General features: G+C 35.8%; 1 protein-coding gene across 1 annotated transcript; it reads left to right on the forward strand.

Annotated features, from left to right (window-relative positions):
* The first annotated feature begins 6,018 nt into the window (after nt 1–6,018).
* On the forward strand, nt 6,019–19,753 carry gtpbp4 (GTP binding protein 4). Its single transcript, XM_030161314.1, has 17 exons — nt 6,019–6,113; nt 7,324–7,494; nt 7,587–7,690; nt 8,452–8,588; nt 8,722–8,822; nt 9,766–9,858; nt 10,288–10,479; nt 11,873–11,938; nt 12,778–12,867; nt 12,975–13,085; nt 13,186–13,263; nt 14,250–14,301; nt 14,389–14,489; nt 14,601–14,798; nt 16,618–16,683; nt 17,499–17,642; nt 19,110–19,753. Exons 1-17 carry the CDS (start codon nt 6,066–6,068, stop codon nt 19,260–19,262), a joined length of 1,905 nt encoding a protein of 634 aa, XP_030017174.1. The 5' UTR covers nt 6,019–6,065; the 3' UTR covers nt 19,263–19,753.
* The last annotated feature ends 930 nt before the right edge of the window (nt 19,754–20,683 follow it).

Here is a 20,683-nt window from a genome sequence, read left to right on the forward strand (position 1 = left end):
TGACACAGGTGCACAACACAGGCCTGATCCAGAAGAATGAGTCAGACCTGTGTAGAAATGGAGGAGGGAAACTCACTGTCAAGAGAAGAAGTCACTGGGATTTTAAACTTCATTTGACAGAGCTGGAAAACCTCCTGACAGCTTTTATGTTGACATCAATAAATTAAAACCAATTACCTGATTTACATTAGCAACTGATAATTACAATCCTTAACCCATTATCAAGCAAGTGACTACTTTTGGTAATTTCCACACACATTAAAAGATAGTGGCAGCAACAGGTCCACTGACGACAGTGAGTCTCCAATCTGAGGTCCAGTGTGGTCTCCAGGGTCTGGAAGGTCCACCTGTGCATGAACAGTGAGTGGAGTGGACCTGCTTTGTTCAGTACCATGAAGTAATGGAACTGATGTAAGGAATGATGACGTAATGGTACTAATGTAAGGAATGATGAAGTAATGGTATTAATGTAAGGAATGATGAAGTAATGGTACTAATGTAAGGATTAATGAAGTAATGGTACTAATGTAAGGATTAATGAAGTAATGGTACTAATGTAAGGATTGATGAAGTAATGGTATTAATGTAAGGAATGATGAAGTAATGGTACTAATGTAAGGATTAATGAAGTAATGGTACTAATGTAAGGATTGATGAAGTAATGGTACTAATGTAAGGATTAATGAAGTAATGGTACTAATGTAAGGATTGATGAAGTAATGGTACTAATGTAAGGATTAATGAAGTAATGGTACTAATGTAAGGATTGATGAAGTAATGGTACTAATGTAAGGATTAATGAAGTAATGGTACTAATGTAAGGAATGATGAAGTAATGGTATTAATGTAAGGAAAGATGAAGTAATGGTACTAATGTAAGGAATGATGAAGTAATGGTACTAATGTAAGGATTGATGAAGTAATGGTATTAATGTAAGGAATGATGAAGTAATGGTACTAATGTAAGGATTAATGAAGTAATGGTACTAATGTAAGGATTGATGAAGTAATGGTACTAATGTAAGGATTAATGAAGTAATGGTACTAATGTAAGGATTGATGAAGTAATGGTATTAATGTAAGGAAAGATGAAGTAATGGTACTAATGTAAGGATTGATGAAGTAATGGTACTAATGTAAGGATTGATGAAGTAATGGTATTGATGTAAGGATTGATGAAGTAATGGTACTAATGTAAGGATTGATGAAGTAATGGTATTAATGTAAGGAATGATGAAGTAATGGTACTAATGTAAGGATTGATGAAGTAATGGTACTAATGTAAGGATTGATGAAGTAATGGTATTAATGTAAGGATTGATGAAGTAATGGTACTAATGTAAGGCTTGATGAAGTAATGGTACTAATGTAAGGAAAGATGAAGTAATGGTACTGATGTAAGGATTGATGAAGTAATGGTACTAATGTAAGGATTGATGTTCAAAGGGATCATGTGGATATGGACAGGGGTCTGGACCAGCACGCATGGGGGTCTAATGTTCTAAAAGTCATGTTCTAATGTCCAAAAATACATGTTCCCTTCACATTACATGCATTTTTCTTATATTTTTTATATTTACTTCATGGATTTTTATTTATTTTTTTGCCACTTACGAGTAAGAAACCAAATATGGTAACTTTACTGACCTTGATTTTAACATGACAATGAAAAAATTGTGAAAAATTTCACAAAAGTAATAAAATTTAATCCAACTCCATGGGTTTTACTGGTGAATCAGTGTTGTAGAAGATGATGGTGTTTCCACGGTAACTACAGAGCCTCTAAATGTCCAAATGGGTCATATCCGATGACCATGAAAAGATGAAGAATTGTGTTTTACACCAATTATTGACATGTATTGATCAGAATAGTGGATCAACAGGTATTAAATAGTTTGGATCAGTAGATAGGTTTAATCACTGGTGGCTGTTTAGATCTTTGAGGGTTAACGGGCACTTTTCCTCTAATCGGTAAAATAAATGCAATGTACACTAGCTTTTTATTGCATTATACTGTTTGTGGTACATGAAACTGGAGCAAAGACATTAACCCTCTAGTCCAAGACAGAAACAGTTTTTTCAAACAGATCTTCAGAAATATGCATTCTCTGTCAGGGACTGACATAGTCCTAGATTTAGACCAATTCTGAACTGACTGAGATAATTCCTGAAGGAGGATCAGGGATAATCCAGGACTAAACTGAGATTTAAATTAAATTTCCCAGGAGGCAGATTTGACTTCAGAATAATGTTGAGGAAACAAAAAGACAAGACACATGAATTACTTCAGGGGTTTCAAACATGTGGCATGCGGGCCAAAACCGGCCAGCCAAAGGGTCCAAACTGACCCATGGGATGAATTTGTAGAGGATACTAACAGTCAAGGATGTCAAACTCATTTTAGTTCAGGCTCCACACACAGAATAATATGATCTCAAGTGGGTCTGATGGGTAAAATAGTATGATAATATGCTATAAATAATGACAACTACAATGTTTTCCTCTTTGTTTTAGTGTAAAAAAGTAAAATTTCATAAACATATTTAAATTTACAAACTATCCTTTCACAAAGTATGGGAATAACATAAAAAAATATGAACAATCTGGAATGTCTTAAGAAACATTCGTGCAGTTTGAACAATATTCTGTCTGTTACTAAATGTTTTGTGTTTTTGTAGATCCACTGTGATCTGTAAGTTATAATGCATGTATAAAGGAGAAGCTGCGGCAGAATATTGTTAAAATTGCACTTATTTTTCTTGAGAAATTTCAGGATATTCATGTTATCCCCATTTTTAAAATGTTTTTATTTATTTTTATTTTACCTTCATTTAACCGGGAAGTCCCATTGAGATCAGAAATCTCTCTTCTGGCCAAGGTACAGCCATACAAAGTCCAAACAATATAAAACACATACATGATAATAACAACTATTCAGCCATAATGGCATCAAGAAAAACAGTGACATTCCTCCTTCACTGCATTCTCCATGATACTTTTAAAGACATTAATAGAAATGAATGTTTGTAACTTAAAAGATACTACATCAACATTGTCACAATATAATTTAGCTTTTTTCACTCTAAAACACAGAGGAATCTTTGGAGGTGACATTATTTATAGGTTATTTTGTTGTTATTTTATTGAGATCATACTGGGCTGAATGTGGCCCCTGAACTGAACTGAGTTTGACAGCGCTGCTATAAAGTAAACAGATCCTGAGGCTACATTTACATTTCAGGCAGAAGCATCACAAATCTGATTTTTTCAGTCTTATGATCTGTTTATTTGACCATAATGTGAACAGCACGAACCACATGGAATCTGATCTTTACAACACTTCCATATGTGGTCCTAAAATATTATTATTATTATTATTGTTATTATTATTATTATTATTATTATTATTATTATTATTATTATTATTATTATTATTATTATTATTATCTTATATTTTAAAAAGGAAGTGGAGTGTGTGTGTGTGTGTGTGTGTGTGTGTGTGTGTGTCGGGCATCACACACAATCCATACAGAGCTGACTGCTGCAGTTTGTCATACTTATATATGTTTGATCAAGGAAGACACTAGCAAAACAGTAAGTTGATAGGACCAATGTTTTGGGAGATGTTTGTAATTTTGGAATACAGTAGCCTTACAATCCCGTTGCTTTGTCCATCATGGTTGACAGGAAGCGCAGTACTACGCTGCATGATGGGAAATCAAGTTAAAAACAGGAATGGTGCATTTGCTAACTTCAGTCCCTAGATATTGGTATTATTATATGAATTGTTTAAATTTTAAAGAATGGTTTAACAAACAATTTTTATGTCAGTACTTATAAAATATAGACGAACATCTTTTCCCTAAAGTTAGCTCTGCCCAACATCAAAACTACCACATCTAGAACCCATGATTCCCCCACGGGTCAACAAGCTAGTTATTATTAGTAGTAGTAGTAGTTGTAGTATAACTCCTTTGTGGATAATATTACACACATTGCTTTTAATTCAATGTGACAAAACAATTGTTGTCATTTTTTATTTTCACTCTGACTTTTTTATACTTTAGATTGTTTTTGTTTGTTTGTTTTTAACTGTATTTATTTATGTTTATACTCTGTCAGTTATATTATTGCACACTGTATTGGTTTATACACCCTAATTTTGTTGCACTGGACACTGTAATGGCAATAAAATCTACTGGGATTCTGGTGACCACAGCAATATGTATTTGTCTTTTTAAAGAGCATTTTTTTTCTGTATGGTTGACACTTACCTAAATGTAGAGTTTGCTACCAAGCTCTTGTTGAATATGGATGGATTTTTTTCATCACTCCATCTCATACATTTTACTTAAAATACTATTAAAGTTGTATTTGTTTATATTGTTGTTGTATTAAAGTTCCACATGTAATGTGTAATGTAAAGTCCTGTAGCATTAGAGATAACTGATGATAACATGCTTGCAATGCCAGTTCCTGAGCAATACATTTTTAAAAGCTAATTTACTAAGTAAAATGAGTGAAACATTAAAAGGATATTTTCTTTCCATTTTCTCAGCTAAATGTTTACTTCGATGGAACACTCTCCGTGTTAACTGAACCCATTAGTCGCTGTGGAGTGAGACCTCTTCATGTTGTTTTTATCTCTGGTGCGGGTCCTGTCACACACGGCTCCAGCCCCGCCCCTCCTCCTCCTCCGCCCTCGCTCTCACAGCGGGCCGTCCTGATTGGCCAAAACAGGCGGTGGGCGCACGCGGACCCACTCGTGATCGGACAAAGTGGGTGTGGCCTGGACGAATTCGCGACTGATGATTGGCTGTTTCTTCACACCGCGGATCACAACAAATATGGCGCCGAATTCAGTGACTGAGGAAACAAACGGAGCTTGTGATTCTGATCCTGTATTTAAAACACAGGAGATTATCACCATGTGTCAGCGTTAATACGTTTATATTTACATATTCATATTTTACAGCACAGGAAAATATTCTCTTTTTATTTGAACAGTCTACCGTAAGTTTTACATTTACAGGGAAAAATATCATGGAACATAGTGTGTGGTGTAAAATTAAAAATAAATAAATAAATAAATGTGTATATTGATAAATAAACGAATGAATGTCCTAAATGAGTCAATAAATAAATAAACAATAAATAAAGACTTTATTAATTCAATTCTGAATTCATTGCTAAATAAACAAAAGTAAACTATGGCTGTATTACATCTTAAAAATGGATGGATTTTTTTTTTTTCATTACTTGATCTGTGTGTGTGTGTGTATATATATATATGTAATTTCCCAATCATACACACTATAAACATGTAGAGCAACATGTAACGTTAATAATTCAAGATTAATAACAATAATACAGATATATGAATGAATAAATAGAATCTCTCTCAGTGTATTTATATTCATAGTTATAAGAAATGCATTCACTATTCTTAAGACCTGATTTTGTGCCATGTTGTGCCAGTTGATTAGTATTGTGTACTATTACCATTATATGCATCCCACTTCTGTTTAATTTGTTTTTGCATAATGTAATCCATCACATTAACTAGTTATGAAGCCCCCACACCTTCAGGTAATCTGTCACCATTTTACCCAGTGACTCCATCATTAAAACCACAATGTGAATCATCTTTTATGACTAAATTAATGAATAAATAGTGTAATACTATATCATGTTATGCATCACAGTGATATACTGCTTTCAGATTCTGAGCTCCCCATATGTGCAACAACCATCCTGAATAACTGTGCTCAGTCCACTTAAATCAAGACTCAAAATATTAACCTTACCTGCAACTTCCAACAAATGAGATGGGCAACTTATTTATCATAACTATTTGTTGTTTTTTTATGTTTTAAGTTACGTTGTATTGTATTTAATGTTATTAACTTTATCTTTATTTTATCGGGTGTTTTTTCTACAATGTTTCTTTCTGGACACCAGGGGGCGCTCTGAGAAAACATCTCCAGGTGTCATTTCCGGTTCTGGCGGAAGTCGAAGCTCTCCTTTCCTTGTGCCGTCAGCGGACCACGACGAGTCCCGACAACATGGCACTTTATAATTTTAAGAAGATTATGGTGGTTCCCACCGCCAAGGTGAGTTCACTTTATTTAGTTTATCACCGCAAAGTCGCTGTCGTTGTTTGGGTCGTTGTTGTTTAGTTTAGAGACAGAAGAAGAAAGAAAAACATGGTCGAAAAGAAAACACGTGTTGAGGCTGGAGGAGTTAGCATCAGAGCAGGGCTGCAGGTTTCGGCGATGAAGTGTCATAAAAAGGCCCAGTTCTCTACCATTGAAGCTGATTTGTACAGAAATGTACCTGCTGTAGTTTGATATCCAGTTAATAATTAACTAACGGCTCAAAATAACTAGCTAACAGCTGTAAGAAACGAGGAGATGTACAAGTCTGTATCTGCAGTTAAAGTAAGAAATATGGAAGATATAGTAACAATGATGATGTACATCCAGTCACATAACCATAACTTTATATAAATTTCAGCTTAAACACTGGCTGTCCCTTTAAAAATGGCTATTTTTAGAACTGCGTATAGGGCCAATGACGTAAAACCTTCAGGTGATATCCAGAATTATCACAGTACATGTAGAATTATTGGGTCTGTCAAACCTTTGTTCGGCTCTGAGTGTAAGATGCAAGAACCCGTCGGTTATTTATTGGTTTAACTTATTTTTGTTTTTCGGTTCATGTTATTCACAATTTTCATGAGAAGACAGTCTGTAAATGTAAAGATTTTCATTACTGAACTGTCTACAGAAATTCAAGTGTAATTTAACAATATTCTGCCTGTTACTAAATGTTTTGTGCATTCGTACATGCAGTCTGTAATGCACATGTGTAAATGATAATGTGATACAAAATATTAATAAAATTTCACTTATTTTGTTTATTGTACAGAATTGCTAAGAAAGGCGCCTATAAATGAAATGTTTTATTAATATTTTTCTTAAGAATTTTGTTCAAGGCAGTCAGATCTTTTTATGTTTGAATAGTTTGTCAATGTAAATATTTTCATAATGTAATGTTATTTTTTGTACTAAAAGCAAAAAAACAAAAAAAAATGGAGTTGTCATTATTTATAGGTTATTTTGCTATCATTTAAATAGTCTGGTCCAGTTGAGGTCAAATTGGGCTGAATGTGGCCCCTGAACTAAAGTGAGTTTGACATCCCTGCATAAAAGTGTACCATTGATTATATTAGATCAGACTTTAGTGATATACATAGTAGTGAAATAGATTGATCCTCTTGTGGATACTTTTCTGACCTGTTTGCAAATCTTCCACCTGCAGGATTTCATCGACATCACTTTATCCAAAACTCAAAGGAAGACGCCCACAGTGATACACAAACATTACCAGATCCACCGCATCCGACACTTTTACATGCGAAAGGTGAAGTTCACGCAGCAGAACTACCATGACCGCCTCACGCAGATCCTCACCGACTTCCCCAAGCTCGATGTAAGGCACATGATGCTTCATCTGATGGGTTTAATGTCTCGGCTTTATTATCAGTTTGTGAGACGTGACACTGTGTTGTTTTTTTCTTGCAGGACATTCATCCATTCTATGCAGATCTAATGAACGTCTTGTACGACAAAGACCATTATAAGTTGGCTCTGGGGCAGATAAACATTGCCAAGAATTTGATTGATAAGTAAGTTTATTATAAATATTTCAAAACCGAATAAATGAAATGTGGGAGAAGGTATATATTAGTCAAACCACAGTAGATTAGAGAGGTTTTATTAATATTCTATTATGTAGTTTATTTTAAAATGTTTTTTATTTATTCACTTTCTCTATTTATTACATTGTCAAGGTTCACTGAGTGGAGAATTGTCTTTAAATTAAGTGTTAAGTTTTTAACACTGATTAATTATTGTTGTTTATAGTAAATTAATTTTTTATATTATATTCTTTGTTATTGATTTTATTCAGTTGTTCCTTTTTAGCAGTAATTTTTTCATTTTTTAGTCTCTTTAAGCGTTTGTCACTTTAATTCCTGGGTTGGTTTGATCAGACTGCAGGTTCTCCGGAAACAAAGTTGAGTTATTAGTGCTAACAAAATAAACTCCCAAAAGACAAATAATAAGTTTATATAATGAAGATAGAAATATTAAGAAGAGTGAAAGGTTACAAATTACATAGTTTACATGAAATGATGAAAAAAGTTTGAAGTTGAAAAAAGATTAAAATGAAGTCCATTGTGATAAGACAAGCTTAGTTAAACAAGGAATAAAAAGGATTTGACAAGATTCAAACATTATCAGTTGAAAAGCCAAAGAAACCAGAGGAAGAGGGAGAAAAAGTGACTCAAATTATTCATCCAGTTAATCATAATCCAAGAATAAAACACAAAACTGCAAAAATAAAGAGTCAACGTTATTATTTATTTTTGTCGGTGTGTTTTTTCAGTGTTGCCAAAGACTATGTGCGTCTGATGAAGTATGGAGATTCTCTGTATCGGTGTAAACAGCTGAAGAGAGCCGCTCTGGGTCGAATGTGCACCATCCTGAAGAGGCAGAAGTCCAGTCTGGAGTATCTGGAACAAGGTAACGCTCACCGTTGTGGAGCAGAAACACCAGACAGACGGCATGAAACTAAACATGTCAGTGTCAGAAATTGCTGATGTTTGGTTTTTGGTGTTTTTATGGGATCTGCTTTCCATTCTTTCATGTGTTTCAGTGCGTCAGCATCTGTCTCGTTTGCCGTCCATCGACCCCAACACCAGGACTCTGCTTCTGTGTGGATACCCCAACGTCGGGAAATCCAGTTTCATTAATAAGGTAAGAAACAGCTGATTTTTATTCCTACAAGGACTCCCATTATAACAGGCCACCTAGATTTCTTTGTTGTTTTTGCTGTAAAAGTGTCTTTTTTTGCCAATTATTTTGCACCTTTTTTTCAGGACGAACTTAACACTAGTTGTCGCTGTTATATTTAATAAATGCTTAAAACAGTCTGTTATCGCAAAAATAAAAAATAGAATTATTTATCATATTTATTATGAGAAACTGTTGATGTGTACAACAAAATTTTATAATAACACAATTTTTTTATGCTAGCCAGGGCAGATCAATATGCAGTGTCTGTAAAAGAATCAGATTATGGATGTTTATGTCAGTGAAATGAGGGGCTCTGTCTACAGCTAGACAGAAAGTGAACACAGACTATCACACAGGATAAAAATGACTAGAAAGAACTAAAAATAATAAGAAGAACATGGACACAGAATAATCTAGACAAATTAAAATGTTTGAACACATGGAAAATAGTTGAAAATTTGTTGCTGTTACCTCATATAATTTCATTATGTAGATTTACAGTTGTTTTTCATAATTGATATGATTAAAAATGTAATTCATGTTTTTTTTTGCTATAACATTGTTGTAAGCATTTACTACATATAATATAATAATTATAATTAATGGACAGATCTTTTAATTAAGCTCTTCTTGAGAAAAGGTGCTAAAGAATTGGCCAAAATGACATTTTCTGACACTTTTATTGCACAAAAACAAAGAATTCTAGTCCTTGTGTCATGGTAGTCCTTACAGAGTGAACACTGTCTGTAATTGTGTATTTGTAATAGATGTAATAACATGTTTCTAACGGTCTGTCCATTGTATTTTTAATTGTAGTGTGTTCCTGTAAATTACAGTGTTACTGTATTTTTAATTGTCAGTTTGAGTGTTTCTGTTGTAAATACGAACTGTGATTGTTGATCAGGTTACCAGAGCAGATGTGGACGTCCAGCCATACGCCTTCACCACCAAGTCTCTGTTTGTGGGTCACATGGACTACAGATACCTGCGCTGGCAGGTACAGAACCAAGCGTCCACTACCCCACAGAAATCCAGGGTTTATTTAGCTTAACATGAGCAAAAATGAGCCAAATCTGTGTTTTTACTTATTTCTATTTTTTCTTTTGTTCTTACTTTTTATGTCCGTTATGTGGGAGTAGCTTCTAATGTTGATGATTTATTTGTGTGTGTATTATATAGTCTGTTCCATTCAGTTAAGTTGATTGTTGCAGTATTGTGTCTTTGGCACTTAAAGGGTTAATATATGACAAACTGCGTATTCCCACACAGATGTGCTGCTGTTTATACTTAAAATTTTTACTTGTGGGGGTAAAAATGTCATCAAACCTGAAGTCATAACTTGTGCAGGATGTGGAGTGCAGCTTTGTGTCGTACTTACATCTGTGTGTGTGTGTGTGTGTGTGTGTGTGTGTGTGTGTGGGGTCAGGTGGTGGACACCCCTGGGATCTTGGACCACCCTCTGGAGGACAGGAACACCATTGAGATGCAGGCCATCACGGCGCTGGCTCATCTGCGAGCGGCCGTTCTTTACGTCATGGATCTGTCGGAGCAGTGCGGTCACACTCTGCAGGAGCAGCTGGAGCTTTTCAACAACATCCGACCGCTGTTCGCCAACAAGGTGAGACCACACTCGAGTTTGAGTTTATTTATTCATGCTTACAGTTACAAAAACGGAATTTCAGCAGAATTTACAAAAGATGAAACACACAAAGGTAAAACACATAAAACATTCATGAATAATCAACCAGTAGATCAATTCTCCAGGTCCAAGTTGTACAGTCTGACTGCTGACGCAAACCTTTTAATTTTACAGTATTTGCTCAGAAAACAATTAAAGCATTGAACATTTTATCATCGCTCAGGGTTCAGTGGTTATAAAACACACATTTATCTAAAATAGTAAACCATAATTGTTATTTAATTGCCTTAGATCAGGGATCTCAAACATATGGCCCGTGAGCCAAAACTGGGCCGTCAGAGGGTCCAGTGTGGCCCTTGGGATGAATTTGTGAAATGCAAAAATCACTTTGAAGATAGCAACAATCAAGGATGTTAAATTCATTTTAGTTCAGGTTCCACATTCACACCAACATGATCTAAAGTGGGTCTGACCAGTAAAATAATAACAGAATAATCTAGAAATAACGACACCTACAAACTATTTGCTTTAGTGTAAAAAAAAAAAAAAAGTAAAATTACATGAAAATGTTTACATTTACGAACTATACTTTTACAAAATATGTGAATAACTTGAACAAATATGAACAACATGAATTGTCTTAAGAAAAATAAGTGCAATTCTAGCAATATTCAGCTTCCTTAGTGAATAGTTTGTGTATTTGTAGATCTGCTGTGATCTGTAAGTTCTAATGTACATGTGTAAATGAGATGCTGAAGCAGAATATTGTTAAAATTACTCTTTAGAAATTTTTGGGTTCATTGTTAACATTTTTTAAAGGATACTTTGTAAACGTAAACATTCTCATAGTGTAATTTTTCTTTTTTTACTATTATTATTTTTCTGGTCTGGCCCACTTGACGTCACAATGGGCCGTATGTGGCCCCAGAACTAAAGTGAGTTTGACAGCCCTGTCTTAAATGAACCTTTAACAGTCTTAAAAATGTCACAGTAAATAGAGTTTTATTAATATTCTTTTCTTTAGTGGTAACTCGTCCATATAAGTTGAATTTGTGCCAAAAATGCTAATAACTTGAGCTCATATTTGCTAGTATTTAGTATGCAAAGAAAGGATTGTTCGATAATTTGATGTGTCCTAATAAACACCCGGTATTATCACTAAATAATAAACATTTGAACAAAATTGTCTTTTGGGAATTAGATCCCATTTTTAAAAATTTTTCTTTTGATCAGCTGATTGTTAGATTGACTGCTGGTTTCAGTTTCAGTCCGTTCAGTACCATTAGGTGATCCTTGTGGACCCAATTGTATCCGTCTGTGCAGGATAAATCAGTGTAAAGTAGCTGTGATGATGTTGTTTTTCTTTTTGCAGCCGCTCATCATCGTCTCCAACAAATGTGATGTAAAGAAGATCACAGAGCTGTCTGAGGAGAACCAGGTGAGAGACTTCAAACCTGAAACCTGTTTAACAGTGTGCTCCACCAATCAGTGTTCTTCAGCACACAGCACCACACCTCAGGATTACTGGGGAATCCGAAAAGCCCGACCCCCCTCCTACTAGGAACTTTATTCAGGGAAAGTTTGGGAATTTTTGAAATTTAAATTATTATTTTTTTTACCTGGGTAATTTTGGTGGAACAGCACCAAGGTTAGGTTAAAGTCCTTGTGTTAGAAAAAGGGCTTATAGGAGGCCATTCCTCCCCACAGCATCAGAATATATACAGTTTCCAGTAACCCCCCCACCCCAACCCTATCACACTACGTCCATGTGCAACTATATATTGTATATTCAGGGTTCCCACAGACTCTTAAATAGTCTTAAAAGTCTTGAATTTACAAATCTTCATTTAATACCTTTTAAAAGTTTTTAAAGGTATTAAATTTGATCTGGTAGGTCCTCAGTTCTGTTTCCATAAACTTGTTCATTGTATTGTATTTAAATGTGTCTGTTAAATGTCTAAACTGCAAAGAAAATAGAAAAAGAAAAAGAAAATTTCTGTAAGTATTTCTATGTTTTTCTACCTGACTTTTTCTCTGCACTTGCTTGATGTATTTTGCTGCTGTTTACTGTGAAATCCCCCCAAGGTGGGATTTATCTTATCTTATCTTATCTTATCTTATCTTATCTTATCTTATCTTATCTTATCTTATCTTATCTTATCTTATCTTATCTTATCTGTATGTGTTCCATGTTACGTGTTCATAAACATGTTCTAGTTCAGATGAGTTTTATGTCCAGAGGTTTGACTATTTTTTGTTTTATTTTGCTTCTGGCAGAAAATCTTCTCGGACCTCTCGGCTGAAGGCATCCCTGTCATTGAGACCAGCACCCTGACTGAGGAGGGTGTCATGCAGGTCAAAACTGAGGTGAGACCCGACGAGATCCAACCTCGGTCCAGTCTCTGGGGTGGCCTTGGTCTGGTCTCTGGGGATGTGGATCATAGTTACAGTGTCCCGTGGTTCTGTCTTGTCAGGCCTGTGACCGGCTCCTCGCCCATCGCGTCGACACCAAGGTGAAGGGCAAGAAGGTCCACGACGTCCTCAACCGTCTCCACCTGGCCATGCCCACCAAGAGAGACCAGAAGGTCAGGGGTCACAGACAGCTGTCACTCTGGTCCAATCAGAGCTCATGTCTGTCTGTCTACAGCTGTTCACCTTTAACTGGTTTTTGTTTTTTTTCTCCAGGAAAGACCCCCGTTCATCCCTGAGGGAGCTCTGATGCGCAGGAGGGCGATGGAGGTGGACGCCCCCAAACGCAAACTGGTGCGATTTGCTATTGAACCCTTTTAGGACAGTCGTGTCTCCAGTGACACAATTTTGCATATGCTGTCATTCAAATAACAGTAACTCATGAACAATTTGTGCTATTGAGAAAGTTCAAATGGCATTTTTTAGCTGAGATTGTGTTCTTTCTATTGGTCTATAACACATTATGGTAGAGGTCTGCATTGGCTGAGGGGGAGGGGTAGAAGTGGGCGGAGCAGAGTGCAGTCAGTGAGAGAAAGATTTTTATTATTTAGCAACGGTTTAGTGGTAAATTCTTGTACATAATTATATATAATTATGATAATGTTTTGGAGTGTTCTAGTGTGTTTTGCTGTGTTTTTGTCGAATTTTGCATTTTTTTTCTCCACCTTTTTAGCTGTAAATATTATATACATGTATGTGTATTTATATATATATGTAAATCTATAGGCAGAAAGCTAGCCAGAGCAAAAAGAGCTGCACTGTCTGTAAAAGAAGCAGATCATGGGGTTATTCTCAGTGAAATGAAGGGCTCTGTCTATAACTAGACAGAAAGTGAACACAGACTATCACACAGGATCAAAATAACTAGAAAGAACTCAGAAGAAAAAAGAACATGGACACAGAATGATCTAGACAAACTAAAGTGTTTGAGCACATGTAAAACAGTTCAGTTTATTTCTGTAATCTCATAAAGTTTTGTTATGAACATTTACAGTTGGTTTTGATAGTATGATCAAATTCAAGTCTGTTTTTTTATTATAACACTCTGGTTTAAACATGTATTACTTATAATAATGATAATTAATGACCAGATTTTAAGAGTTAAGTTGTTCCTGAAAAAAGGTGCAGAAGAGTTGGCACAAAGACATTTTTGACAGCTGCAAAAACAAAGAAATCTAGGTGACCTGTTCTAATGGTTGTTCTTAAAGGGTTCAAAAACAACCTGAATGTGATTAAAGTGATATTCAACCCATGTAACCGTTTCCTGCTTTGTCTTGAAGGAGAAAGATCTGGAGATGGAGCTTGGTGACGACTACATTCTGGACCTACAGAGTAAGAAGTGTATTTATTTTAACTTCAGCGTCTGTGTTAAATACATGTTTGTAACTGCAGCGCTAATACCTTCTGTTTGTTTTTAAGAATACTGGGATCTGATGAACGCAGACGAGAAGAACGATAAGATCCCCGAGGTGTGGGAGGGCCACAACATTGCAGATTACATCGACCCTGACATCATGAAGGTCAGTCGTTGTGGTTTTATTGACGACACTGATGTCACTTCTTGTAGTGGGAGGGTGTGACCCTCTTAGAGACTCCGAGACACGACTTCTTGATGTTTTCTCATCTCTCAGAAACTGGAGGACCTGGAGAAGGAGGAGGAGCTGAAGGAGCGAGCCGGAGAGTACGACTCGGACGACGAGAGTGAAGACGAGGAGATGCAGGAGATCCGTGTTTTGGCCAAACAGATCCGTGAGAAGAAGCAGCTCATGGTGATGGAGTCAAAAGAGAAGGACATCCACGGGCCGCGCATGCCCAGGACCGCCACCAAGGTGAGGATACACAAAACAGAAGTCTGTGATGTCGACTGAAGGCTGTAACACAAATTCGAAGTCAGAAATGGAATATGAAATGAACCTTTGAGTAAAATGAAATGTAAATAGCAAGGTGTCCCCAGATCCTTAAAGTCTTAAATGTGATATTCCTAAACTAAGGCATTTATTGTCCTTAAAATTGATAATTAATCCTTAAATCTGATACTTATAGGTCTTAAAAATTCCACAAACACAATAAATGATATTCTATTTTTTTTGTGCAGAATTAATCAAATGAGTAATTAGTGTTGATCATTTTATCCCAGGGGTGTCAAACTCGTTTCAGTTCAGGTCCCACATTTAGCCCAGTTTGACCACCAACAGGCTGAACCAGTACAATAACACAAGAGTAATCTGTAACTAATGACAACTTCAAATTTTTCTCTTTTAGTGCAGAAAGCCGCAAAATTATATTGTGAAACTCTGTACATTTACAAACTGTAAACACAAAATGTGAATAACATGAACAATCTGAAATATTTTAAGGGTGGCCGTGGCTCTGGAGGTAGTTGGTGGTAGTTCAGGTTGGCGGTTTGAATCCAGCTCTGTCCTAGTCATGTGCTGTTATGTCCTTAGGCAAGACACCCCACCCACCTAGCCTCCAGTGTCTCTCACACTGGTGTATGAATGTTTGGTGCTGGTTGAAAGCAATTTGGGTGCCTTGAAAATGCGCTACAGAAAGCTAATCCATTATTATTATTATAAGGAAAGTACGTGTAATTTTGATAATAGTCGGCCTCAGTTTATCACTAACACATGTGCATTACAACTTACAGATCACAGTGGATCTACAAATACACCAAACATTTAGTAACAGGCGTCTGGAACTGAAAAATATATTATTTAACTTTATGATCAGAACAATTTTTCAGGACTCAGTGACACTCTTGACTGTTAATGTCTTCAGTGTAGTTTTTGTACTTGGATTGAACCCATCGGAGGGCCAGTTTTGGCCCATGGGCAGTCTGTTTGACACCTCTGTTTGACCCTAAGGGAGATATGAATGGGTGGAGCCTCCAACAGGCATTCATGGGTAGAGGGGTTCAGGTATGAGCTTTAGCGGTTTGAACATCAGTACAAACATTAGAAATGGAACATTACTGGATGTAAACATGGTTCAGACTGGTTCAACACACTAACTCTGAGGCCTGTTGGACTGATGTTTATGTAAATGGAACGACTGAAATTTAACCAGAGAGGACCAGAAAAATGTCTTCATGTCAGAAACGGGGCTTCATTAAAGCTGCAGATACCTTGAATGTGTATTTTTACATATTGTTTGTATATTTAAGTGCATTTTGCATATTGTTGGTACGCTTTAGTGCATTTTAGTGTTTTTTTTTTTTTTTTGTGTATTCTTTTGTGTATGTTGGTGTATAATAACTGAGGCCTGTTAAATTGTTATTTATATGAATGTCAGGTCTGAAATTTGACCAAAGATGCCTTGAAAAATGTCTTAAAAAGTCATAAATTCAGCTTCAAACCTTCATATACATTGTAATAGTGTAATCCCATTTCCTGTGAGTTTAACAGATATAGGCTGTATAAAATACAATCGGCTGCTTTAGAGAATATGTCCATATTTAATCTAAAAGTATTCTCTTTTCTTGTACAAAGTGGTCAGTTGAGCTGCTCTGACAGACTCTACAGTGTTTCAAAGTTATGAAATCTACAATCATTCAGTGAAAAACTGACCTTCATGTTCTTTATTTAGTAAAATATTTGTATTGGCTTCAGGAGAACATCATTTCACCTTTATCTGTGTGTCTTTTTGCAGGTTGAAAGGAAGCAGCTGGAGAAGGAGATGGGTGAACTGGGTCTGGACATGAACGACAAGGACGATGTATGTTGACCGATTCTAAACTATCATGTAATTCAAGTATTTTTTAACCCATAAAGACCCAGAGCTACTTTTGTGACAGTTCTCAAATGAAATTTTCCCTCTATTTAACCTTTCTTAAGCAATTTATGACCATTTATTATCATATTATCCTCTGTATTTTGCATTTTTCAGTGTAAATCATGTATTTTCCTGTATTTAATTTGCAAATTATGTGGATGTTCATTAAAGATCAGATTAAATTCAAAGGTTATTAGATCGTCAACAGAAAAAAATGAAGAAAAAGTTACTTTTTTTTGCAAAGATATCAATAATTGAATGTAAAAACAAGTGTGTCCATCCGCTGTCATTGATCCAACTCATGGGTTTTACTGGTGAATCAGTGTTGTAGAAGATGACAGTGTTTCCATGGTAACTATGGAGCCTCTGAACATCCAAATGGGTCATATCTGATGACCATGAAAAGACGACAAACTGTATTTTATATCACTTATTTACATGTATTGATAGGATTAATGGATTAACAGGTATTAAACATATTAGATCAGTAGATTGTTTTGGTCACCAGTGGATGTTTGGGTTTTTATGGGTTCATGTAACCTCAAGTTTATGGGAATGTCTCATAGCTTGAAAATACATACTCAGTTAAAAATAAACTGTTATGTTCAGAATAGTTTACTTTTACTGAACTAAACTTCAGAAATATTCCGATTTAACCTAAAAGTCTAATGCTTTTTGCAGCAGGCATGGTGCTACTTGTCATGTATTGTCATAGAAACAGTCTTCCCACTCATGAATATTATTTGTTTGTATTTTAGAGTCACTACGCACAGCAGGGCCGACGCTCCCGCAGCATCGCCAAGAAACGTAAACGTGAAGCTTCAGCGCCTCCGACCTCAAAAACCCGCAGCCAGAGTGCCTCCAGACCGCCACGAGACCAGTCCGGTTTACGTGATCCAAAGGTACGTGATGGGTCAATAACAGAGATAATATACAGACACTAATATACTTATGACAACAGAGGTTTAATAAGGATTTTTATTATGTCGAGTCTCTGACCTCTTTCTATTCATAGTCTCATAAAGTCATTTTGAAATACTGCCATTGTAAATTAGTGATTTTTATGAGCATCTTCTTCTCTGATGAAGCTACTTGTCGGATTCATTTCAAATTTTTTATGTATCTTCCTTGGGACAATGCCGACACACTTTGTTCAGTTTTGAGAAATTGTGATTTTTTTTTTTACTTTTTGAGGAATATTTTGAAATACTAAAAATGTGCCTTTACTTCTAATGGTCCATATTTTGATGGTTTATAACATGTAAATGGTTACAGATATCCATATAGTAACTATTGATCACTGATAGGAAGCCATATATGGACTTTCATTTGGGTCCATGACCTTTGACCTTGAAGGGTCAAACAGAACATAGAAAGTGTCTAGATTTCAACAATCTCTGTCTGTGAAACTGCTGGTCAGATTAATTTAAATTTTTTATTCATCTTCCTCGGGACAGTGTCGACAAAGTTTGATCACAGCTTTGACGAATTTGGATTTTTGAATTTTTGACAAATTTTTGAAATCTTAAAAATGTGCCTTTACTTCTAATGGTCCATATTTTGATGGTTTATAACATGTAAATGGTTACAGATATCAATGTAGTTCATATTGATCATTGATAGAAGTCATATATGGACTTTGGTTGAATGAGTTCAGTTCTCCTCCAGTGAAAGTCCCGCCCACTTCTATAGTTAGATTGATCTGCATCCAGACCACAGGACTGGAACATAGAGACAGAACCTGGCAACCTCACACATTCAACTGGGGACTGATATTACTGGTCTACAAGTAAAATGCTTCCAAAATACAAGTAGTGAAATTTTACCACATCCGAGTCACTGATGAAGAAAAATCAAGTCAAAAAATGCTGGTTGGCTGAAGTTTCCAAGATACATACAGTCTTGGGTCAAAATGTGAAATTTGAGAATTAATGACAGAATGAGTTTAACTCCAAAGGAATATTTGTGTCAGAGCTACCAGATCTACTTCAAAACACTGCACATGACAATACATTCACTTTACAGGTTCTATCAGTGGAACATTTATAAATCTATTGTATAAATTTACATAAACCAATATATGTGGAATAACACTTTATCATATACCTTGAAAACATCAGCAGACCAGCACTTTGGTCATTTGTTTTCCAATTAATGTCATTAAAACAGGTAACATTGAGCAGATTTAATCTTTGTGGCAGATAATTTCTAAAAAAACAATAGACTATTGTTATTTATAGAACATGACGCTGACATAGAGGGACATTAGAACTATGTTTTTGTTTGTAAGTATGGGTGGAGTCAGTGAGACCTGAACTGAAGCTGAGATGTAAAATATGAATATAAATATCCTCCTGTTTGTTTCTCAGATGGCAAGGAAGGCCAAGAAGATGATGAAGAACTCCCAGAAAGGCATGAACCGCCAGGGCAAGAAGGGAGAGTCGGACCGCCACGTCTTCGACCTCAAACCCAAACACCTCCTGGCCGGGAAGAGGAAGTCCGGCAACACAGATCGCAGATAAACCTCACTTTGTGGCCTGTTTTGACCTGGATTCTGCACAGAGAGTCGACGTTTGTGTCTTCATTGTGTTCATCTTCCCCAGCAATGAAAACCAGAATCCTGAGTCAACTCTGGTGTCCTGATCCGCTGGCGAAACGAACCCACCCATTTATATGAAAACTAGTAATAGATAATCTACTATTTGTCAGATCTGAGGCTTATGTTGTTGAAAATTAAGCTTTCAGGCCTGTATTGATCTCCTATAACAGACTCTCAGATCCATCTGTGTGATGGATAACCTTCTAATTTTATTCCTACTGTTGCCTTTGTCAAACCTGATTCTTCACTAACAGCCAATATGTTGTGAAACAGATTTTTTTTTTGTCAGTTTCATTATTCTCTTGGCAGTAGGAGCTCTGTGACCTTGGATAAAGTGATGATGATGTTTCCTTTAAAGCTCTTCTCTTAAACATTAAACTGAGGGAGCAAAATAAATATACACCTGAACTAAACCAAAGTCTGCCAGGTTTTCTTCTCCCTTTTTCTTTATACTTCACTTTAAACCACCGTCCTTAAACATTTTATACTTTTAAGTGTGTGAAAAGATGTTTGCTGAATTCCCTGTTACTCGTTTTTTCCTGTTTAAGTAAAACTACAACATAAAAATACTTTAACATGCTGTGGTTTTAGTTAACGGTTCTGAAACAGGACTTTTATTTTTTAAAAAGTATCAAAAATAAATGTGAAGGGTGACGTGTTTTAGGCATTGATGAACTGTGTCCGTTTTTAATGTTGCAGCTGATAATAAGAAGTGTATTTTGGTTTTTAGTGTCCAATAACACAAATCAAAATTTCTAATACATGTAACTGAGTAAAAAGTATTAGGATGTAGATTAGACAGAACTTCACTGATCCCCTCGGGTGATGTTCTTCAGGGAAATTAAGGATAGGCATAAATTAAGGTCAGTGGCAGAACATGATTATTCTCATAGTACGTTAAATTTGTTCTTGAGCTAGAACGAGTCCCCCCATTGCATTAGTACTCACCTAATGTTAGAATGAAGTCACAATATGATTAAAAAAACATACATAACAGCACAGTAGGAAAATATGCATCGACTTTTGCAGTCCAAGTCCCATAAATCACCTTGAAGCCAAAGCTACACTGAACTGTACTGTTTCTCACGTCTGTCACTTATGCCCCTGTGGCAAAATGATTGTAAAACCTGTTTCAGTAAAATGTAGCAGCATATATTCATGAGGTTTCTGTCTGTAAATTGTGACCTTATTTATATATATTTATTTTTTAATTTAAATGTTGCATTTGCAGACATTTTGGGGGGGGGGGGGCAGTGAGTATTTTTTAAGAAAATCACAACAAAATAAGAATTAACACTTTATGTGCAAGTGCATGTAACAGAGTCATATTGTTTCTGTCACCTT

This window comes from Sphaeramia orbicularis, chromosome 17, assembly GCF_902148855.1.
Source record: "Sphaeramia orbicularis chromosome 17, fSphaOr1.1, whole genome shotgun sequence".
Lineage (NCBI taxonomy): Eukaryota > Metazoa > Chordata > Actinopteri > Kurtiformes > Apogonidae > Sphaeramia > Sphaeramia orbicularis.

Coding starts and splice junctions, on each gene's coding strand:
- gtpbp4 (XM_030161314.1), top strand. CDS start 6,066: ATGGCACTTTATAATTTTAAGAAGATTATGGTGGTTCCCACCGCCAAG. Junction 13,086..13,185: donor CCACCAAGAGAGACCAGAAG/GTCAGGGGTCAC, acceptor TTTTTTCTCCAG/GAAAGACCCCCGTTCATCCC. Junction 16,684..17,498: donor ACATGAACGACAAGGACGAT/GTATGTTGACCG, acceptor TTTGTATTTTAG/AGTCACTACGCACAGCAGGG.